Source organism: Macaca thibetana, chromosome 1, assembly GCF_024542745.1.
Source record: "Macaca thibetana thibetana isolate TM-01 chromosome 1, ASM2454274v1, whole genome shotgun sequence".
NCBI classification, from domain to species: domain Eukaryota; kingdom Metazoa; phylum Chordata; class Mammalia; order Primates; family Cercopithecidae; genus Macaca; species Macaca thibetana.
In genome coordinates, this window is record NC_065578.1 from 184,554,315 (window position 1) to 184,578,776 (window position 24,462).

A 24,462-nucleotide genomic window follows, 5' to 3' on the forward strand; every position below is an offset into this window, starting at 1 on the left:
TACAGTTTTTTTAGAGACATCCTTCACTGGGCTGAAGAAGTTCCTTTCTAATCCTAGTTTTCTCAAAGTGACTACCCAGAATGAAGGTTAGATTATCAAATGCTTGCCTCCCCTGTCCCCAATTTTCTGAGATGATCATATAGTTTTTCTTTTTTACTTATTGTAGTGAATTACAATGATTGCGCTTTTTAAATGTTAAACCAACTTTGCATTTCTGAAATAAACCCCAGTTAATTATGATGTATTTTTAAATAAACTGTTACATTCAATTTGTTAAAATATGGTTAGAACTTTTTTATGTATGCTCATGTGAGATATTTCTGTGTAATCTTCTTGTCTCATAATGTCTATCTAGTTTGAGTAAGAAGAGTTTGAGTAAGAAGGTAATGCTACGCTCACAAAGTACGTGAGGAAGTATTTCTTCTTCTGCAATTTTCTGGAAGTGTTTATATAAAACTGGTCTTAATTCTTCCTTAAACGTTTAACAGAATTTACTTGTGAAGTCATCTGGGTCTGAAGTTATTTATTTATTTATTTTTTGGTGTGGAAATATTGTAATCACAAATTCAATTTCTTTAACAGATACAGGGTTATTTCAGGTTGTCTATTCTTGAGTGAAGCTTGGTAGTATGTGTCTTTCAAAAAATTTGTCCAATTCATCTCTGTTTTAAAATGTATAGGCATAAGGTTATTCACAGTATTCCTGTTATCCTTTTATATCTGTAGACTCTGTAATGATGCCACTTCTGTCATTCCTGATTTCAATCAGTATAGCTAGAGCTTCATCAATTTTATCGATGTTGCCACAGAACAAATTTTTTAACTTAAATTGGTTCTGTGGCAACACCAATAAAATCAATTTTCATTGATTTTTGTCTAATTAGTAGAAAGTTTAAAAACAATAATTTCCACACTGATCTTTATCATTTCCTTTACTGTAATTGCTTTCATTTTACATCAAAATCATTTTCATTGATTCTTTCTAATGAGGAGAAAGTTAAACAATAATAATATCCACACTGATCTTTAGTATTCCCTTTCCTGTAATTAGTTTAATCTGCTTTTCCTCTAATGCCTTAAGGTAGAAAATGTAAGTGAATGATTTGAGATCTTCTTTTCTTATGTAGGCATTCAGGGCTATAAATTCTGTCTGAGTTCTACTTCAATAGTATCCCACAAATTCTTTTTTATTTACTTATTCTGTTAAGAGACAGGGTCTCACTCTGTTGCCCCAAGCTGCAGTGGCGTAATCATAGTTCACTGGCCTCAATATCCTGGGCTCAAGTGATTCTCCTTTCCAGTAGCTAGGACTACAGGTATATGTCACCATGCCTGGCTAATTTTTAAATTTTTTTTTTTGTAAAGACAGGGTTTTGCTATGTTGCCCAACCTGGCCTTGAACTCCTGGCCATAAATGATCCTCCCACTTCAGACTCCCAAAGTGTTGGGATTACAGGCATGAGCCACCACAACCAGTACCACAAACTCTGATACGTTGTTTTCATCTTGATTCAGTTCAAAAGACTTTATAATCTCCCTTTTGATCTCTTCCTTGAACCATAAATTATTTTAAATTCTGTTGTTTAGTTTCCAAAGACTAGATTTTCCCCCATTTTGTTAACAGTTTCAAATTGAATTACACTGTGATCAGAGAACATCGTCTGAAGGATCTCAATCCTTTTAAATTATTGAGACTTTTTTGTGGCCCAAAATATAGACCGTCATGAAAAATGTTCTGTAGATATTTGAGTAAACTGAGAATAATCTGTTATCGTCGGGTGGAGATTCTCTAAATATTAATTGAGTTAAATTGGCTGACAGTATTGTTTAAGCCTACTATATATACCTATGATTTTCTGTCCGCTTATTATATCATTTATTGAAAGAAGAGTAAGTATCCAACTCAAATTGGGGATATGACAATTTCTCCTTTGAATACTATCAGTTTTTGTTTAAAGTATTTTGAAATTCTGATATTAAGGGCATAAATGTTCAGAACTATTACATCCTCTTGATTAACTGTCCTCTTTATCATTTTATAATGGCATCCTTTATCCCTGGAAATACTCTTTGCTTGGGTCTTGTCGGATATTAATACAGCCACATAATGCTCTTTTGACTATTACAAGCATGGTGTATCTTTTTCCATCTTTTACTTTTAGCTTATTTGTGTCTTAATATTTAAAGTAGGCTTCTTGCAGGCAGGAGATGGTTAACTCTTGTTTTCTTATCCAATGTCACCATTTCTGCTTCTTTTTTTTTTTTTTTTTTTGACAGAATCTCACTCTGTTGCCAGGCTGGAGTGCAGTGGCACGATCTCGGCTCACTGCCACCTCCATCTCCCAGGTTCAAGCAATTCTCCTGCCTCGGCCTCCTGAGTAGCTGGGACTACAGGCATGCGTCACCATGTCCGGCTTATTTTTGTATTTTTAGTAGAGACAGGGTCTCACCATGTTGGCCAGGATGGTCTCAATCTCCTGATCTCATGATCTGCCCACCTCAGCCTCCCAAAGTGTTGGGATTATAGGCATGAGCCACTGCGCCCAGCCCATTTCTGCTTCTTAATGTGTTTAGGTCTTCTAGATTTTATAGGTTTAAGTCTATTATATTTTGCTATCTGCTTCATATTTGTCCCATTTTTTTCTCTTTTTATGCGTTCTTCTGAATAAATAAGTGTAGTTTCTAATTCCATTTTATCTCCTTTGTTGGCTTCTTAGCTACAACTCATTGTTTCACAGAATTGTGTTAGGATTTATAGTAAACCTTTAACTTTTCCTTCAGATGATATACCACTTCGTGTACAGTACAGGAACGTTACCAAGTATCACATCTTGCCCACCTAAGTTTCTAGACTTGCTGTATACTACGTCTTTGTCAAAATGGGAGAGAAGCAAGTACTAGAAAAACATAAAAGAAATAGTAACAACAAACTGAGACCTCCTCCTTAACTTCTTTTAAAAAGGAAGAATTGAAAAGGAATTAGATATTTAAAAATTAAAACTCTGTAACTGAACCACCTGGGTTTGAATTCTATTTCTGTCCCTTACATATTGTATAACCTTGGGCAAGTTGGTTAGCCTCTCTGTGCCTTAGTTTCTACATCTTTACAATGAAGGTAACAGAAACATCCAATGAGTTAATACAGGTAAAATGCTTAGAACACCAAGCATCTATTAAATGCTGAATATATTATTATTCACACTGTATAAGACAGTATTTTCTAACTCCTTATACCTTATCTTATTTACCCAGCCCCCACTCACACAAGATTACTCTGCTCTAAGTGAATCAGCAAGGAGATTAACTATAGTTAGACTCTTTTAGTTGCAAAAAAAATCAAATTACCTCAAATATCATTACATATATGATACTACTTATTGAACATTTGTTATACGCTTAGCATTGTTCTAAGCTTTCCGTGTGTCATTCTCACTTAATCCTCACATCAATCCAGTGAGAAAAGGCATTGTTATGATGCTCATTTTACAGATGAGAAAGATTTGAGACAGAGAGGTTAAGCAGTTTGTCCAAGGTTGCAGGGGCTGGTAAAACAGCCAGAATTCTAATGTCAAATGTCTAACACCAAAGCCTACAATCTTTCCTAGGGGTGGGGAGGAATGAATGTAGTCTCAAGAAGGGCAGGAGCCACAGAAGTACTAAAGGAAGAACAGCATCTACAGTGCCAGAAACTAGAATCTTCACTCTCGTGTTGTGTGCCTCCCTCTCAAACCACATGGTTTCTCTCAGAATTTTGCACTTCTCTCAGCACATATGCCCTACTCTTTTATAGTTACCAAATGGCTTCCTCATCTCCTTTATCATTTCTGTAATTCATAGCTTCTGTTTACATCTACTTTCCATTCCTTTAAACTTTAGTTTTACAGGACTCTACACCAACACATCTTTCCAGCTTCAGCTCCCATGGCTCGATAGCAAATTAACTCCATGTTTTCTATAACTGACTATAAATTTTCCCAACCAGACAATCCTGGGTTTTTAGGTGGCTGATGAATTAGCAGCCCTTAGGTCAAATGCCCACTGCTGGATCAATCCACTGCAATACAGTTTTATATGGTTAAAAAAAAATTGCTATTGAGGTCTGTTCTTCTGCAATGTACTGTAGAAAAAGCAGATTTCCTCCAAAAGAACTGTGGGCAAGCCAGAATTATAAATTACATACCTAGGATACTGGCTCAGATAAATCACTACTACTCTGGGACTCAAAAGTCTTGCCAGGATTTCTAATCTACTTAGTTATAGTAATTAAGTAGTTATAAATACAAATTTTGGTTGTTACTAAGGGAATCATATAATTCACAGCATCACACAAGACATGAAATACAGGTCCAGTGACTATTAAGTCAAAGGTTGCCATACTCCATCAAGAGTACCACAACCGAGGAGGAAAACCCACTATCGTCTATTATTTCAAATACTGTTCAGGGTCAGAAGTAGTATCAATGACCCTATTCATCCTTACAGCTGTATCTATTAGGCCGTATTGGAATCAAGCAGATGAGGGGGCTAGGTTTGTTAACTTGATTCCTACAGCCAGTTCAGCTGTCCAAACTGTTTAGATAAACAAGTGCAGCACAGATGGCTTCATTAGTACTGCTTGTTCCCTTAAGTCCAAACCTTCAAAGTGGTATCTTTAAAAACCTTTTGGCAATGAGTTCTATCTGTCACCTTTTGGCTCTCTTGAAGAAAGGAAATAGAGTGACATGCTAAGCTACTGAATAACAATATGTACTATCATTTCAATTCTAATTTCCCCTGCTTCATTTCTAAGGACTGCATATTTAGTCCTACCGCATCAAATGTACTGTATTTCCCGCCACATTCCAAACAAACCCTTCAATCCAAATCGTGCCAACAAAACCTAGTTCTTGCTGCCACATCTTGAGTCATGCTGTTTCAATAATCAGTACGTTCTTTCCACCTAAATGAAACACATTCCTTAAGGACCACTCCTCCTGTCCTCATTGAGCCTCTTCTTCTGTGAACTGCTAATGCTCTTCAATCTGACACAAAACAACATATTGTTTTATGTTATTTACTGTGGTTTCACATGTAAGACTGCCTCTCACCAAGAAGACATGAACAACAATACTTCCATGATAACACTCTCAAGTACTGTGCTTACAAGAAAACATTAAAAAATGCCAGTGACCAAAACAAGCAAGTCAGAAGTAGAGTTTCTTATCTGTAAGATATTCTCAAAATGTTTCTCTTTAAGTAGACTTATTCCTGTCCCTCTAGCTTTAAGAGATAGGATCTAAACTACACAAACATACAAAAATATATCAGCATATCAAAATTGCAAAAAAAAAAAAAAAAAAACCTTACTAATCACCCACCTACAAACCCCTAAATTATCTATGAATATTTCAGCACACACACAAAACTGTAGCTTAAGAAAAGCAACAGAAAACATACAGATTTGTCATGTAAGCTAATTCCAGAAGGCAAAAAAATGTTCTAGACAAATCCTGGAAATCTAAATCAGGACTGGAAGAGGTATACAAATAATTTACTCCAGTAACCCTAGAGATCTAGAATAACCACAGATGCAACAGAATCTGGGCTATAATTACATTTGATCTTCAAAATTCTGAAAGAAGGAGTAAAAGAAATCCTTACAATGATCCTATGAGAAGGCACTATTACACCCATTTACAAATAAAAAAGCTGAATGTTAAGTAACTTGCCCAGATTCATACAGACTTTCATCAAAGAATTATAACCATTGCCTATCCTTAAAAAATGTATTTAATTTTAACTTAGTAAACTATATGACTGATCCCAAGAACATGTAGATACTCATTAGAAATTTAAGGAAACATAAAATTCAAATTTAGTTTTGACGTTCACATTCCTTACAATGCAAATTTAAGACATACATCTATTAGCTGACCTTCGTGGCTCACACTTGTAATCCTAGCACTCTGGGAGGCCAAGGCGGGTAGACTGCCTAAGCTCAGGAGTTCGAGACCAGCCTGGGTAACATGGTGAAACCCTGTCTCTACTAAAATACAAAAAATTAGCCGGGCATGGCAGCATGCACCTCTAATCCCAGCTACTTGGGAGGCTGAGACAGGAGAATCGCTTGAACCTGGGAGGTGGATGTTGCAGTGAGCCAAGATCGTGCCACTGCACTCCAGCGTGGGCGATGGAGTGAGACTCCATCTCAAAAATATATATATATATTCATCTATTAGAAAATAAAACTGATAATTTTTGACTAGACCCAACCAAAATCCAAAGGCATATTGTTTTCCTCGCCAGCTCATTTGAGCATATCACTACTTGTTCTAAAATCATTAATGTGGCCAAGCGTGGTGGCTCACGCTGTAATCCCAGCATTCTGGGAGGCTGAGGCAGGAGGATCACTTGAGCCCAGGAGTTTAAAACCAGCCTAGGCAACATAGTAGAGATTATGTCTCTACAAAAGACAAAAAAAAAATTAGCCAGGTTTGGTGGTGTGCACCCATAGTCACAGCTACTTGGGAGGCTGAGGCAGGAGGATCACTTGAGCCTGGGAGGTCAAGGCTGCAGTGAGCTGTGATCATGCTATTGGATTCCAGTCTGGGTGACAGAGTAAGACTCTGTCTCAAAAAAAAAAAAAAATCATTAATATCATTTAACTTTTTGACAACTGTTTAACCATCTGGGTAAAAAGACAAAAATTAGATCCTACATTAAAATAAGATGAATTAAAAATGAAAAATATTTAAGCCATAAAAATACTAGAAGTAAACACAGGTGAATTTTAAAATATATTTTGACAAAGGAAAGGCTTTCTAGGACTCACAATAGAAACAGAAACAAGAGATTGATCATCTGGTTAAAGGTGGCACTGGCCAGATGCAGTGGCTCACGCCTGTAATCCCAGCACTTTGGGAGGCTGAGATGGGTGGATCACGAGGTCAGGAGTTCAAGACCAGCCTGGCCAAGATGGTGAAACCCCGTCTCTACTAAAAATACAAAAAAATTAGCTAGGCGTGGTGACGGGCACCTGCAATCCCAGCTACTCGGGAGGCTGAGGCAGAGAATTGCTTGAACCTGGGAGGTGGAGGTTGCAGTGAGCCGAGATCATGCCACCACCATTCCTGCCTGGGCGACAGAGCAAGACTTTGTCTCAAAAAAAAAAAAAAGGCGCAAGACAGTGAAATACATGTATTTCATCAATTCTTAGATGTGCATTTTCTTACCTTTTAAAATCTCTGAAATTAGGATTAGGATGCCTCTTAAAATCGAATGCCATTTCTTATTTTTAGATGTACATAAATAGTGCATCTTGCAACTGAAGCCATTTTAGATTCAATGAAATACAGTAAGTTGGGTGACAAAAGATAAAACAGGGAAAAGTAAAACAAGAGACAAAGAGCCAATATTTTTAATAAAGACTTCTTACACATTAATGTGAACTAGTAGGGTGCTTCAACTGCATTGATTAATTTCTTAAGTTAGGGATTAACTGTATTATTCTTCATATGCTTTTGGTTTTGTTTTTTAAAACAGGGTCTCCCTCTGTTGCCCAGGCTGAAGTGCAGTGGCTCGATCATGGCCACTGCAGCCTTGACCTCCCGGACTTTAATTCTCTAGCCTCGGCCTCCTGAGTAGCTGGGACTACAGACACATACCACCTTGCCTGGCTAATTTTTTTGTAGAGACAGGGTTTCACCACATTGCCCAGGCTGGTCTTAAACTTCTGGGCTCAAGCAATCCGCCTACCTTGGCCTCCCAAAGTGCTGAGATTACAGCTGTGAGCCACCGCGCCTGACTCTATACACTTTTTTGCATAACTATTTCATTAAAAGACTTTTAAAAGATTGAACAAAAAGAATGGGTAGGATGTGAAGAGAAAACTGGAGAAAGTAGTATAATATCACACATGTGAAAACAGTACTTTCATTGAAAATGTTTAAAATGCAAATCAAGTGCAGTGGCTCACATCTTTAATCCCAGCACTTTGGGAGGCCAAGGTGGCTGGATCACTTGAGGTCAGGAGTTCAAGAATAGCCTGGCCAATAAGGTGAAGCTCTGACTCTACTGAAAATACAAAAATTAGCCAGGCATGGTGGCGGACACCTGTAATCCCAGCTACCTGGGAGGCTGAGGCAGGAGAATTGCTTGAACCCAGGAGGCGGAGGCTGCAGTGAGCCGAGATCACCACAGCACTCCAGGCTGGGCCACAGAGTGAGACTGTCTCAAAAAAAAAAAAAAAAAAATACACACAAATTAAAAGAATTAGAGAGCACTTATTACATAACACATCAACACATATAGATTTTTAAAGCTAACTGCCAAGTGAGTAAGAGCATAGAGAAACAAACATACACACCATAAGCGAGTATGCAAACATCTTTAACCTCCAAATAACTTTCTTTTTAGGAATTCATCAAAAGGAAACCTATAAAAAAAAGATATTACAGGAAGAGCTATAAAAAAAAGATGTTAACTCTATCACTGTTAATACTATCTAAAAGAAACAACCTAAATGCTCATCAAGAGTTTAAATGATGATACAGATGATACATTCACACAATACAATGCCACCATTAAAAATGATAGTAGAGAGAAACTACCTTTGAATGCAACATAATTATCCCCAGAAGTATACAAATACTTTTGATGTAAGTACAATATTTTGCTTATTTTTATTTTTTATGGTTTCATTTGTTTTACTTTTGAGACATACAAACATAATGTACATATCTAAGGTATTCTGTGTGATGAATTTTACCATGTAGACACCCACGTAACCACCAATCAAATATGGTAAAACCCCGTCTCTACTAAAAAAAAAAAAAAAAGGCTGGGCGCGGTGGCTCAAGCCTGTAATCCCAGCACTTTGGGAGGCCGAGGCGGGTGGATCACGAGGTCAGGAGATCGAGGCCATCCTGGCTAACATGGTGAAACCCCGTCTCTACTAAAAATACAAAAAAAAAAAAAAACAAAAAAAACTAGCCGGGCATGGTGGCGGGCGCCTGTAGTCCCAGCTACTCGGAGGCTGAGGCAGGAGAATGGCGTGAACCCGGGAGGCGGAGCTTGCAGTGAGCCGAGATCGCGCCACTGCACTCCAGCCTGGGCGACACAGCGAGACTCCGTCTCAAAAAAAAAAAAAAAAAAAAAAAAAAAAAGCTGGGCATGGTGGCGTACGCCTACAATCCCAACTACTCAGGACGCTAAGGCAGGAGAACTGCTTGACCCGGGAGGCGGAGGTTGCAGTGAGCTGAGATCACACCACTGCACTCCAGCCCGGCTACAGTCTCAAAAAAAAAAAAAAAAAAAAAAAAAGAAAAGAAAAGAAAACATAGACATTTCCAGCACTCTAGAAGATTCCTCTTTGTTGTTCCTCTTACCCTTCTAGCCCCAACTCCTAAACACCATGCTCATGCTTCTATCACCACACATGAGTTTGACCTTGCCCTAAACTTTATGTAAATGAAGACATGAAATAACTACTTCTATTAATTATTAATCTACTATTTTAATTCTATTAATTAATCTACTAACTATTAGGCATCCTAATTTCAGTATGACTTCATGAAGTACATACTCTTTTGTGTCTGGTTTCTTTTGCTCACCATTTTATCTGTGATATTCACCCATGTTTGCTGAGTACAGCCACAGTTCATTCTTTTCCACTACTGTACAGTGTTACACTATAAGGCTATACCACAAATTATTTATCCCATTTTTTTGTTGTTGCTGACAGACTGGGAGTGATGACGAAGTTGCTATGGACATGCCCTGTTTGCTATGGCTTTGGCGGTTTCGTAACTTATTTTTATTTTATTGCCTCTTAATTTCATTCTAACTACTTCTATTAATAAAATAAAAAGGATCAAACAACCAGAAAAAATAAAGAAAAAAAGATCTGCTATCCCACCACACAGACAACTACTCTTAACATTTTTAACATTTATAGTTCACATAACTGAGATCTTGCTATACATGCTATTTTTTTTATAAATCAACTCCTTTAGTTATTTTCTCCCTTTTTTCTCTCCCTCTCCCTATTTTAGACCAACAAGAAAATGAACATTTATGGCCGGGCGCGGTGGCTCAAGCCTGTAATCCCAGCACTTTGGGAGGCCGAGACGGGCGAATCATGAGGTCAGGAGATCGAGACCATCCTGGCTAACACGGTGAAACCCCGTCTCTACTAAAAAATACAAAAAAAACTAGCCGGGCGAGGTGGTGGGCGCCTGTAGTCCCAGCTACTCGGGAGGCTGAGGCAGGAGAATGGCGTAAACCCGGGAGGCGGAGCTTGCAGTGAGCTGAGATCCGGCCACTGCACTCCAGCCTGGGCGACAGAGCGAGACTCTGTCTCAAAAAAAAAAAAAAAAAAAGAAAATGAACATTTACATTTAGTGTGCAACATTTTCCACCTTACAAAATCGTCTAAACACATACAGACATAAAGGTTTTGGAGTTATTTGCTTCATACAAATACTTGGTATATCCCTCTTCATCTTGCTCTTCTCAAATATTATGGCAACACCGTCACATCACTGATTATTTTTCCTACCTTTAACAGCTTTGCTGAGATATAATTCACATACCATACAATTCACCCACTGAAAATGTACAAGTCAATGGTTTCTAGCATATTCACAGATGTACAACCATCAACAGAGTCAATTTTAGAACATTTTTATCATCTCAGAAAGAAATCCATGCCCTTTAGCTACCACCCCCTTACCCCTGCTACTGGCCTAAGACAATAATCTGTTTTCTACCTCTATCTGCTGTTCTAGGAGAGGAACTACTGGGTCATATGGCAACTCTATGTTAAATCATTTGAAGAAATGCCTCATGGTCTTCCAAAGAAGCTACATCCATTTACATTCCCACGAGTGTATGAGGATCCCAACTTCTTAATATCCTTGCCTACACTTATTATCTAACTTTTTCATTCAAGTCAGCCCAGTGGTGTAAAGTGGTATCTCACTGTGGTTTTGATTTCATTTTCCTGATAGCTAATAACGTCAAGCATCTTTTCATGTGCTTATTGGCCACTTGTTTATCTTTGAGAAATTTCTATTCAGCTCCTTTGCCTGATTTTAAACTGAGTTGTCTTTTTATTACTGAGTTATAAGAGTGTTTATACATTCTGACTATAAGTTTCTTGTTACATACAACTTGCAAATATTTTCTCCAATTCTGTGTATTGTCTTTTCACATTCTTGATGGCATCCTTTGGAGCACAAAAAATTTAATTTTCAAGTTCAATTTACCTCTTGTTTGCTTTGTTGCTCCTGCTTTTGGTGTCATATATAAGAATCCTTCACCTATTCCAAGGTCATAAGGATTTACCCCTATGTTTTCTTCTGATGCACATATATACTGATTTCTATTAGGTCTATGCCTAGACATGAAATTGGTGTATCACAGAGCACATACAGATACAGTTTTAGGCAAATGCTGCCAAAGAATTTTCCAAAGTGGCTGCACCAATTTTCAAACCCACTTGAAATGTATAAAGGTTCCAAATGCTCTACATTCTTGTCAACACTTTGTATTTCAGATTTTTTAATTAACACCATTCTGGTGGGTATGTAGTGGTATCATATTATAGTTTTAATGTATAGTTTTCTGAAAATTATGTATCAGTACTTTTTAACCTTGGCCATCTGAACAATTCATTTTCTAAAAAGCCTGTTCCAGTCTTTCGCCCATTTGTTTTAAAGCTGGGTTGTCTGAATTCTTTTGTATTGATTTGCATACTTTTAAATATACTCTATATACAAGTCCTCTGACAGATATAAGTATTGCAAACACCTCTTCCAGTGTGCTACTTGCCTTTTTTTCCTCTTAATAGTATTCTTTAATGAACAGACGTTCTTATTTAATGAAATACAGTCTTTTCTGGTTAGTACTTTTTGCATCCTGGTTTAAAAAGCCTTTGCCTCCAAGAGGGTCATACAGATAATTTTCCATGTCTTGTTTTAGAAATTTTCATATTAAATCTATAGCTCCTTCAAGGAGCAAAGAATCTCTATTTACAGAACTATTTCTGATAATGGGGGGAAAAAAGAAAGCTTCACAACTGATTTCATGAAGTCAGCGTAATTTTGAATTCAAAATACACCCATATAAACCTCACTGATAAATGTAGATCTTAAAGAACTCTAAGACACCAGCAAGTCAAATTCAGCAGTGTGGGTGAAAAAATGCACCACAGCTAAATATGGTTTAACTCAGGAATGCAAAGATGGTTCAACAGGAGATAATCTATTAATGTAATACATCCTATTAACAGATTAATGGAAAAGATGATCATCTCTACCTGCAAAGAAAAAGCACCTGAAGAATTCAACACTTTTCTGTTTTTAAAAAAAAAAAAAAAAAAAAAAAACTCTTAGAAAACTAGTATGACAAAGCATATCTACCAAAAGTCTTAAGTTATTTATCAAAACTAATATTAAGGCATTATAATTAATGATGAAACGTTAAAGGTACTCCTATTAAAATCAGGAATGTGGCTGAACACAGTGGCTCACACCTGTAATCCCAGCACTTTGGGAGGCCAACGCGGGCAGATCATGAGGTCAGGAGATCAAGACCATCCTGGCTAACATGGTAAAACCGTCTCTACTTAAAAAACAAAAAATTAGCGAGTGTGGTGGCACGGGCCGGTAGTTCCAGCTACTTGGGAGGCTGAGACAGGAGAATTGCCTAAACCCAGGAGGCAGAGGTTGCAGTGAGCTGAGATCACACCACTGCACTCCAGCCTAGGCAACAGAGTGAGACTTCATCTGAAAAAAATAAAAAATAAAAAAAAAATAAATCAGGAACAAAAAATTCAGAATCATGTATCTCAAGGGAGCCCTTACTACTGCCTGGCAATCATACTCTACCTCTTCTATTCACTTTTTTACTTTTTGACAAATGGCTATGTCATGTATTATTCCTTCTCAAACCTCTAATACTTATTCCCATTCTTCCTTACTCTCAGATGATGAGCTTGGTCTCTATACACAAAGGTAAACTGAAACACTCATGAGAATGTTCTCAAGCTACCACCATGATGTGTCTATCCATATACTTGTCTTTTCTCCTATTTCTATAGTAACTCTTGCTACTCCTGGTAAAGCAAAGGCTAATCCTTTTGCTTGTACAAGATCAGGTGTCAGCAAACCACAGTCCACACTGCTTATGCCTGCTTTCATTTGACAACAGCAAAGCTGAGTAGCAGTAATGGATTGTATTGCCCAAAATGCCTAAAATACTATCTAACCTTCAAAGAAAAAGTCTGCTGACCTCTAAACGAGATCATATCTCCTCTCCATATAATCATGAACGCTGCTGGTTGCAAGTGCTCACTAAATTCAGTGCAGAAGAAATAAAGTAAAATCCCTACAAGATACATAAAATATCAGGGACATATCAGACATACTGAAGACAAAAGATCTTAGGGCCAGATCACGTATGAAGCATGAAGATTTTGAATGGCATAAGACTTTTCAACAACCACTTCAAACTAGAAAATCAGGCCAGACATGGTGGCTCACACCTGTAATCCCAGTACTCTGAGAGGCCAAGGCAGGTGGATCACTTGAGTCAGGAGTTTGAAATTCGTCTGGCCAACATGGTGAAATGCCCTCTCTACTAAAAATACAAAAATTAGCCTGGTGTGGTGGCGTACGCTTGTAATCCCAGCTACCTGGGAGGCTGAGGCAGGAGGATCACTTGAACCCAGGAGGCAGAGGGTGCACTGAGCCAAGATCACATCACTGCACTCCAGCCTGGGGGACAGAGGAGACTCTGTCTCAAAAACACAAAAACCAAAACAACTAGAAAATTATAATCATCTGTTAAATTTGGAGAGAAAATGATTTTTACCTTGGAATTCTATACCTATCCCTGCCACATTATCAACCAGGTGTCAAGGCAGAAGGAAAATATTTTCAGCAATACACACATCTCAAAAATTTTACCTCTTCATATACTCTTTCTTGAAAGTTACCAAAGGATGCATTTCACTAAAACAAAGGAGTAAATCAAGAAAGTGGAGGACATGGATCCAGAGATCACAGGCTCCAACACAGAAAATGGCAAAAAGAATTCTCAGAATCAGCTGGTGCAGTGGCTCACGCCTGCAATCCCAGCACTCTGGGAGCCCGAGGTGGGTGAATCACTAGAGGTTGGGAGTTCGAGACCAGCCTGACCAACATGGAGAAACCTGTCTCTACTAAAAATACAAAACTAGCCAGGTGTGGTGGCGCATGCCTGTAACCCCAGCTACTTGTGAGGCTGAGGCAGGAGAACTGCTTGAACCCGGGAAGGAGAGGTTGTGGTGAGCTGAGATCATGCCATTGCACTCCAGCCTGGGCAACAAGAGCAAAACTCTGTCTCCAAAAAAAAAAAAAAAAAAAGAATTCTCAGAATCATGATGAAGGGAAGTCACAAGTATAGCTACACAGAATAAGTGGTGGGCAAAGTGCAGATTTGAGCAAGAAGATAAGAAAGCTCAAGAAGAATTTCATTCTTTTTTAAAAAACTGAGTGGTCAATTAATTACCTGATGTGTTTGATGATATTGGGATACTTTGTAGAAAAAAAATCAGAGACAAATAGGAAACTAAGAAATAAAAAGAAAAAAATCAACTCCAAGAAATATAATCATAGTACACTGTAAGGTTCCACTGTAAACATATTTATAAAGTCATAATAATGTAAACAAACACTGATTTAATCAAAAGCATGACTATATTGGGAAGACAGTGGGAAAGAAATTTCAAGGTGGCACAAGAATCCTAAAGCATAGACTCATCTACCACAGAAGAAAGCCAAGAGATAACATCTAAAATTGAAAAACAGGGCCAGGCATGGTGGCTCACACCTGTAATCCCTGCACTTAGGGAGGCCGGGGAGAGCAGGTCAAGAGTTGAGGTCAGGAGTTCGCAGCCTGGCCAACATGGTGAAACTCCATCTCTACTAAAAATACAAAAATTAGCCAGGCGTGGTGGCACATGCCTGTAATCTCAGCTACCTGGGAAGCTGAGGCAGGAGAATCAGTTGAACCCAAGAAGCGGAGGCTGCAGTATGCCAAGATCATGCCACTGCACTTCAGCCTGGGCGACAGAGCAATACTCCATCTCAAAAAATAAATAAATGAAATTGAAAAAAAAACAGTAAAAGTGTATCATTTTTAAGTTATGTAAATAAATATCAGAAGAAGCACCTATGGATGCTCTGAGAGCAGGACACAGGAGGGAAAGTCATAAAGAGATGAGACAGAGGACTGGAGTTTTAATTACAGGTTATCTGAGTACCTGGCTTGGGGCCAGAAAAATGCAGATTTCAAATCTTGTTGAATTTCAGATTTTGTCAGATTTTGGAAGACTTGCATTGCCAGTTGGGCATCCCAAATCCAAATATTTAAAACTCAAAATGCTCCAATGAACATTTTCTTTGAGAGTCATGCTGGCACTCAAAAAGTTTAACATTTTGGATTTCAGATTTTCAGATTCGGGATGCTCAACCTGTATAACCCTTGTAGTACAATTTTCTTTTTAACTGCACAGCTGTGTAAGTCAAATATTAATTTTTTTTAAAAAGGGAACAAAACCAGGGGTCCTTTGTTATTCATAACAATTAATACCCCACAAATATCTGAGCATCACTATGTGTCAGATACTTTTCTAGGTGCTAGGAAGACAACAGTGGACAAAATAAGCCCTTGCTCTCATGAAGCTTACAATCAGAGAGGGAGGCAGATAATAAACTAATGTATGTTCTAATGTCAGATAAAGCAATGATGTAAAAATAAATAAATAAAGCAAGGCAAAGGCACAGAGTACGATGGGGGATGCTATTTAATACGGTTTTCAGAAAAGACTTCTTCCAGAACAACAAAAGGAAATCAAACTAAAGAAAATCTGTTCTGAAAAAAAAAAAGGTCATGTAAGTGAAATAACAGAAAACTATCAATTAAATTCAAGATGAGAGATTCAAGTCTTTTACACTCCAAAATAATGTATTATTCAAAAGCCAGAACCAAAAGTTTCTCTGTAATGAAATAAACTGCCAAGCCTCCTCAAGCTAAGTCATATGAACACTGCTATATCCACATATCTGTATGTCTATATAGATCCTTCTCATATCCCTAACTAGGTACTTAGTAAAGTAACTATGTAAATTTATATTCAAACTTTTTTCTTTCCATAGAATAGGTAAATGTAACACATTTTAAATTCCAGTGTTTTATTTCTATTATGTAGTTAAAAGTTTTCCTAAATCAAAAGCTCAAGACATTAAATCAAAAAAGATTCCACATTAATTCCACGGTACTAAAATTTATCACACCCAATCTTTATTCTCTCACTAAAAAGGAAACAACAGGAAATTTAAGACACATTTAAAGAAACAATTTATAGGGTAATGCAATACATTCATTTTCCTCTCCAAGGAACCTCAGGCTGGGGTAGTTTCAAGCTATTTGAATTATCTTTCATTGAAAATCAACTTAAAAAAAAGTAGTCAGATTAAAGTGACAATTTTATTCCAAATACAGGCATTACACAATATCTCATATTCAAAAAATGGATACATTTCAACATATCTTATTCTCAAACCGTGTATCATTAAAATTAAAAGTAAACCCAAACTATGTGTCTATTTTACATAGCAAAAAAAAAAAAAAAAAAAAAAAAAAGCATGCTTTGGGAGAAAATAAATGGGTTTAAAGTTTAACTCACAAAAGAAAACAAATTTGATTAAATAAATTTCAATTAATAGTTTAAGGTTTAAAAGTTATTTTAAAAATTTCTGGAAAACCAGATTGTCAAGGAATTGGTTCACTCATAGCCAGCCAGAAAGAAAACGGTGATATTTTAAATTTTTAGACCAAAAAAAAATTTAGATTCCCTTATAAATAAGTGCCAAGAGAGAATATTTTCAGCAAACATTTAACTACATAAACCAAAAGAATAAGGCTGTCTAACCACATGTAAACTATGCATCATCTGACTTCAGGTAGAATATTTATCTTTGGTATACTTGGTAACCAGAAACCCAAAGTATATAAACATAGGCATATTTTAAAAACATTTGTCAATGCTTTTGTTCTCCAGGCAATAATTCCCACTATCCTCAGAAAGAGAAAAACAATATCCTTAACCAAAAAGTTATCAGAGGAGTTTCTACTTCTTAAACTTTTAAACTAACATTTTTGCCCACTTATTATTAAACTCCATCAGGGCACAGACCTGTCTCTTCCCCTGTTGTGTCCCCAACCTCTAGGGGACTAACTGGCACCAAGTAGGTACCCAATAAATACGTGCAGAATGAACTGAGCCTCTGGAAAAAGCGTTAAGTGTTTTAAGTTGCAATAGGACAATTTCACCTATATAGCCATCATTCACTACACTCAACTCTAATGACGTAATAAAAAGACTCGTACCAGGTATTTAAAAACACACACACAAATATATTACTCACATATGTATCTGACTCACAAAGCCAGTTTTTCAGTTATATTTTCTCTCAGGAAAATTTGTTGTATTCTTTCGAGTATTACATATAAATATTAGAAAAGCATGTTGTGTCCTGACAAATGCAAGTGTTATCTTCAAATTTATGTTGCAATCTGAAAAAAATCTAGGCAAACTAAACAGTATTTCTGTTTAGTATTTCTGTTTGGGTCCTGCCCCAAAGTATTACTAAAAGTCAAATTCCTTAATTGAATGAAAAGTGAAATAAGGCACAGTGGCTCACGCCTGTAGTCCCAGCTCCTTGGGAGCCTGAGGCGGGAGGATCGCTTGAGCTCAGGAGTTTGAGACTAGCCTCAGCCAAATAAGGAGAATCTACCTTAAAAAAAAAAAAAAAAAAAAAAAAAGTGGAATATAATGGAAAAAATGTACATCTTACCGTTTAAAAACTATGCCGAATTTTAAAAAGAAAAAATGAACTAGGCTTAAAATACACTGAAATTATTTATCACAAATGGCATTAATGCCTTTACATCTTGATATTTAGATCTGCCTAAAAAGACCTTTGAAGCTACATGATAAACTTCATGCCTACAAAGCTTGAGTTAGAGGTTATCTTTGTTAAAATAATACTGTTTGGATGTTTAGTTTTGGAAGTTTCCTCATAATTCTAAAGTAAGATATTTAGCAGTAAGAGTAATACACTTATATGTACGATTCTATAGCACTTGTTCTATAGCACTTGTACAAGCATAATTATATTGAGTGGAACAGGCTTTATAATAAGCAAGCTATGATCTGCCTAACAGCAATACTCTGCAAACACGGACTGAAAAGTTTCCTAACATTCTGATGGTCATCTTCAAAGAAACCTGAACAGGAATCTATTTAATGGTCGATACAGAAAAATACCCAAGACAACTCACAAACACTGGTAAGAAAACAACGCTCTCTATAGCAACTAAAGTGCTGGGGAAAAAAAATCCAGGGAGCATAAACGATAAAGCTCAATTAACTGCTGCCTGTAGGTTTCTACTTTATGGTCTTAAATACACACTAGGCATTAGGTATTTCTTTTAGAGCTTTTTTTTTTTTTCTTTTTAACAGAAATTTAGTATTTCAATTGCCCCTCCTCCACAGCTAACATCAGTGCCCTTTCTTCCTCCTCCCTTACCCCTCCCAGCTCAAACAAATTAACATTTGTACTAGGTACCTCCTATCAGCTCGCAGCTTCTTCCCAAACACGCCCACGTACACTGAAACTGGCCTGCGTCTACAAAACACACAGCTACAGGAAAAGAGCTTGGGGGGGGGGGGAGCTGGGTGGGGGGAATAATTCGCTCCGCACAGGTTTACGGCTATTTTCCAGAAATTAGCTCCTCGCTCATGGCTCGCGTTTCTTCCAAATCACCTCCAAAGCACGGTGTTTATGAGCCTACCTAATCCGATACTGCAATGGAATTCCGGATATTTGCAGATAGATCTCCCGGCTTTGCAAGTGTTTGATGAGATACGTTCCGAATCTCCTTTTTTCTAGAGCCCGGTTCCTGGCTGTACAGCAAGCCGACCTGAGGCTGCGGCCCCTGCCCCACACCCGGGCCGCGCGACCGGCCCGAGGCCAGCGCAGGACGCAGCCCCTCCGGGGCCGGGGCTGGCGGAGCAGCTTGGGCTGGGGGCCGCTCTGCAACAGGTCACCCTGACCGCGAGTCCGCGGGTTCGCGGGCAGCCAACTCTGCGGCCAGGCTTCTGGGCGCAGCCGCCGTGGCCAGGGGAGGGGGTGTGGCCCGGCTTCTGCTGGTCCTGGCTCCGAGGTCCGGGATCGGGCTCACCTGAAGGGAGGCTGACGCGCCGCTGGGCGTCAGAACAGCGCGGGTGGAGGCTGGGGGCTTCCGCCACCCAAGAGGGAGAGCGAGGCGGGTTCAAGGGGTCGCCGCGCCCCCGGCTTCAGGACGGCGCCCCCAAGCGGGGACCCCACGACCGCTCCGACTCTGAGAACCCGCGACCGAGGAAGGCGCGCCCCCCAGCGCCCCTCTACCTCAGCCCCAGCTCCGCAACCCGCTCCCTGCGCGCAGGGAGAGCAGCCCCGGGGCCCGCGGCCGGCAGAGCCACACTCCGCAGCGCCGCCGCCGCCGCCATTCCCCGCGCCGCCCGGGGGGCGCCGCGCACCCACCCTCCCTCCCTCCCCCGCATCGCCCCGCGGCCTGAGCCCACCGACCTGTGCAGCCGCGGCTGTCGCCTCAGAGGATGGAAAGACGACGCCGGCCTCACGCTTCGCCGCCACGGCCGCCGCCTAGAGTAACGCTCGCCGACCCGAACAGTCACCGTCTCTCATTCAGCGCCCGCAGCCGCCGCCGCCGCCGCTGCCGCCGCTCGGGGGAGGAGAGTGAGCTGGAACCACCCCGTCCGCGCCAGGGGTGGGGGAAGAGAGCGGACCTGGCGAGGGCGCGCGCCAAGCGGGCGGGGCGGAGCCGCGCGCGCGCGCGCACCAACGGAGCGCGCTCGCGGGGCCCCTGAGCGCTGCAGCCGTCAGGGTCTTAACCTCGCGCTTCCCGCCCGCAGCTTTTCGGCCCAGCGGAGCCCAACTGCCGCCGGGGATCGGTGTCCGCAGCGCGCGCAGCCAGCCGCAACCCCCACCGCCCGGCGCCTGCTGAAAGAAGCGGCTCCCACCGGCCAAAGAAGGGGGCGGGAAGGGGTGGGAGGATGGACAGGTGGGGCGTCCGCCACCGCCTGGCCACCCGCTCCCGGCACGCGGCCCTCTGTGAAATCCGCGGTGATGTCTGTGGCCTTCAGCGCCCGGCTCTTCACCTTTAAGGCCAAAGTCTGGAAGCACTTGGCCCAAAGATCAAATATTCAGCCCACGCCAGCGGTGTTTTTAGAAATCACTGCGGACAAATGAGGGGGCTCCAGATGTGGCGAGTCACCCCACTGCCGTAGATAGGGTCATAAATTATGGTGATCAGTATCCTCACACATTAAGATTCGGGAGGTGTTAGAAGTAGGCCTTTGTAGATGTCACGCAGGGTCCTACCCTTGACTTAAGGGGCAAATGACAGAAATTGGGCGGAAAGGTGTTTCAGAGAGTGTACTAAATGGGTGGCCTACTTAAAACTAGCACCATTTGATGCAGTGACTGTTAACGGAAGGTTTTAAGTGAGCCGCCTTTGTATCTGCCGTCATTAGACCATTTGGAAATGGATAATTATTTGATGATCTGCAGTTCTTTCTCTAGGCAATGTGCAGTAGAATGTGGAAAGAATACTATGTACCAGCATTAAGTGTAAAACATTTCAGGACCAATAATTCACTATTCCCATTTGGTTTCTTTCCTCCCTTTAATAACCGCTAAACAGAACTGATTAATCTTGAACGTTGAAGAATGCTAATTATTTCCTCCTTTGATTGCTTTGTGTCATAGCCCTTTTACTCTAGTTGGGGAAGCAAGAATGACCTTCAACCCCCTTCTCTCAAATAGGCTTACTTCTTTAAAGCACCCCAACGCAAAGTTAAGTCAAAAAGAGAAACAGCAAGGATAGGCAACAAAGTTCATAGTGTTTCATTTTTATTCCATTTTACTTTCAAAGAAAGTCTTGAATCATGACGAAATCACTAGAAGAAGTAGAGCAATCAAAAGAAGAAAAAAAGCGTTCCCCCGCCACCAATATTTCAAATGACAAGAGTCCAAAAAAGAAAAGAAAAAGGAAGATGATTGGTAAAAAGGAGGGAAATGCATTATGTATACAGAAAGTATTCCAGTAGATGTTAGTTGCTTCAAGTCCCAAATAAACAACAACAAACTGAATTAGCACTTCAGTTTGTTGGAGGACAAACCCCTTCCAGTTATTGAGTTGGGTAAATGTCTAGTCTTTTAAAAGTGTTACTAAGAGATTAAGGAAAATGTTATTGGCTATATGCCAACAATAATACATACAACATACATACCATTATCACACATAATTAAGTGCTCTTGAGAAATAGGAAAACTGAGGAATGGAACTCTTACGTTGTTAAATGTCATACAATTACTTGAAACTTGAATTAGGGTTTCATAGATATAAATAAGCCAGGGTCCCTACATCTGCCAATAATTTTCACAGCTTATTGTAAAAGCAGTGAAGTTTTCACTTGGACTTTGAAAAGAAAAAACCATGTGACTCATGAGCAAGGCCATGGATATACTAAATTCTTATGCCTACTGAATTCGAGTTTGAATAATTAGCCCAAATCTGTTTCTCACGTTGATAACTTATAAAACAATACTTTTGTTAACCTTAAGAGTTGTGTTAAGTTCAAATTTGTGAACTTGGTAAGATTAAGAATTTGTATATAGGCCGGGCATGATGGCTCACACTTGTAAGCCCAACACTTTGGGAGGCTGAGGCGGGTGGATCACCTGAGGTCAGGAGTTCGAGCCCAGCCTGACCAACATGGTGAAGCTGGTCTCTACTAAAAATACAAAAAAATTAGCCGGGCTTGGTGGTTGGCGCCTGTAATTCCAGCTATTCAGGAGGCTGAGGCAGGGGAATCACTTGAACCCGGGAGGCAGAGGTTGCAGTGAGCCAAGATTGCGCCACTACACTCCAGCCTGGGCAACAGACAGAGGTCCTACCTCAAAAGAATAAAAGAAGTTGTATATAAAAATATAGAAAAAGGCCGGGCACAGTGGCTCAAGCCTGTAATCCCAGCACTTTGGGAGGCCAAGACGGGCGGATCACGAGGTCAGGATGATCAAGACCATCCTGGCTAACACGGTGAAACCCCGTCTCTACTAAAAAATACAAAAAATCTAGCCGGGCAAGGTGGCAGGCGCCTGTAGTCCCAGCTACTCGGGAGGCTGAGGCAGGAGAATGGCGTAAATCCAGGAGGCGGAGCTTGCAGTGAGCTGAGATCCGGCCACTGCACTCCAGCCTGGGCGACAGAGCGAGACTCCCTCTCAAAAAATATATATGTATAGAAAAAAATATAGAAAAAAGTTTGTCCTCAATCTCTTTTATAAAATAAGTGTCCCTTCCCATTCATTGATAAATGAAAGCAGTGGCTTTTCACACCAAATTTTCTTTACCAGAGCACTTTTATCACAATTAAATTCTGTGCATTGCTTTATGGATTCCAATTGCTTTTGCCAAAATACAAGAAATATGCAAAGTCTTAGTATAACAAAAAGTACTAATGTATAAAATAGAAATGCCATTATGTAAAATAGAAATCAATAAGAATTGAATATGCTTAAAAGTCATTTCAGAGGAATCACCATTATGTAATAGTTTTATTACTATCCATCAAAATTATTTCCAAGGGGCAAGCCAAGGAACTAATTTAGATATAGAACAAACAGTTCAAAGAGACCACCACTGCAATAAACCAATCAACAACACAATTCATTACAGCTGTCAAAACAAAATCAAACTGGCATGGTAAGAAAGCTTATTTTTTCAGTAACACCTAATTCTATTACAACCAAAAGAATTTCAGTAATAACATATACCTTTGTTATTTCTCTAACCTTTAATCTCTTTTTTCAAATATATATAGTTGCTGGACATTTTGAAGAAATGTGTTGGTTGTGTTTACAATATCACAATTTAAAATATAGTCAAAGTTCGCATTCCCAAAATTCACCTTGTGGGAAAGGACACGTAAGGGAACTTCCAAGGGCTAGACAGACATTTTCCAGAAAACTGACACTACAGTAGAAGGAGAGCCTGCCGTAATTCCCAATCAAGAGAGATACGTCACAAGTCTCCAGATACCAACAACAAAGATAATCAACAGTCCGTTCAAATCTGAGCAGCATATTAATTTTACAGTTTACATTTACAGTGAAGTTGCATCTCACAGGGCAACTCTATGTGGGGTGTTGAGCAGCAGGGATTTATTTGCTTAATAATCGTTAATGTTTTCCTAGAATAATTCTTCAAAAGGCCGGAAAGTATATAAATGTTTCCATACACTTATGCTTTTCAATATTAACTTTAAAGATAGTTTTAGTAGGCCGGGAGCGGGGACTCACGCCTGTAATCCCAGCACTTTGGGAGGCCAAGGCAGGCAGATCACGAGGTCAGGAGATTGAGACCATCCTGGCTAACATAGTGAAACCCTGTCTCTACTAAAAATACAAAAAAAAAAAAAAAAAAATTTAACTGGGCATGGTGGTGGGCGCCTGTAGTCCCAGCTACTCGGAGAATCGCTTGAACCTGGGAGGCAGAGCTTTGCAGTGAGCCAAGATCGTGCCACTGCACTCCAGCCTGGGCGACAGAGCAAGACTCCGTCTCAAAAAAAAAAAAGATAGTTTTAGTAATGACTTGTTTATCTGACAGTATTAGGAAAGGGGGCAGTAAGGGATTGGATATAATTAGATATTCTAAATAACAGATTTTCATCTTGAAGTACTAGAAACAATTTAAACCATTTTTATTTATTTTTCCTGAAATATCACCAACTCTGTCTTAAAGTAATAAAACACAGTACAGTTGTCTTGGTATCCACAGGAACTTCCAGGATACCCAAATCCATGGATGTTCAAGTCCCTGATATAAAATGGCAGAGTAGGCCAGGTGCAGTGGCTCATGCCTGTAATCCCAGCACTTTGAGAGGCCGAGGTGCGCAGATCACGAGGTCAAGAAATCGAGACCAGCCTGGCCAACATGGTGAAACTCTGCCTCTACTAAAAATACAAAAATTAGCTGGGCATGGTAGCGGGCACCTATAGTCCCAGCTACTGGGGAGGCTGAGGCAGGAGAATCGCTTGAACCCAGGAGGCAGACATTGCAGTGAGCCGAGATCGCACCACCGCACTCCAGCCTGGCAACAGAGCGAGACTGTGTCTCAAAAAAAATAAATACATAAAATGGCAGAGTTATTTGCATATAACCTATGCGTATCCTCCCGTATACTTCAAATCATCTCTAGATTACTCATAATCTCGAATACAATGTAAATGCTATGTAAATCATTGTTAAACCATATTTTTAAATTTATATTATTTTTTATTGTTGCATTGTTATTTTTAATTTTTTTCCCTA

General features: G+C 39.7%; 2 protein-coding genes across 7 annotated transcripts in view; one reads left to right on the forward strand and one right to left on the reverse strand.

Annotated features, from left to right (window-relative positions):
• RALGPS2 (Ral GEF with PH domain and SH3 binding motif 2) overlaps positions 1 to 24,462 on the reverse strand; it is a 242,347-nt gene that overhangs the window by 166,198 nt on the left and 51,687 nt on the right. For 2 of the 6 annotated variants that reach the window (XM_050783550.1, XM_050783518.1), the window contains exon 1: positions 19,659 to 19,796. The exons of 3 other annotated variants lie outside the window; for them this stretch is intronic. The gene's annotated coding sequence lies outside the window, so the exon portion shown is untranslated. Of the gene's footprint in view, positions 1 to 18,882; positions 19,067 to 19,658; positions 19,797 to 24,462 lie in introns of those variants that run through there. One more of the 6 variants, XM_050783542.1, reaches the window with a different exon arrangement.
• LOC126956774 (translation initiation factor IF-2) lies at positions 18,837 to 19,742 on the forward strand. The gene is given in 3 exon segments (XM_050794038.1): positions 18,837 to 18,976; positions 18,978 to 19,102; positions 19,105 to 19,742. Coding segments are annotated over 3 exon segments (867 nt in total). The 5' UTR covers positions 18,837 to 18,872.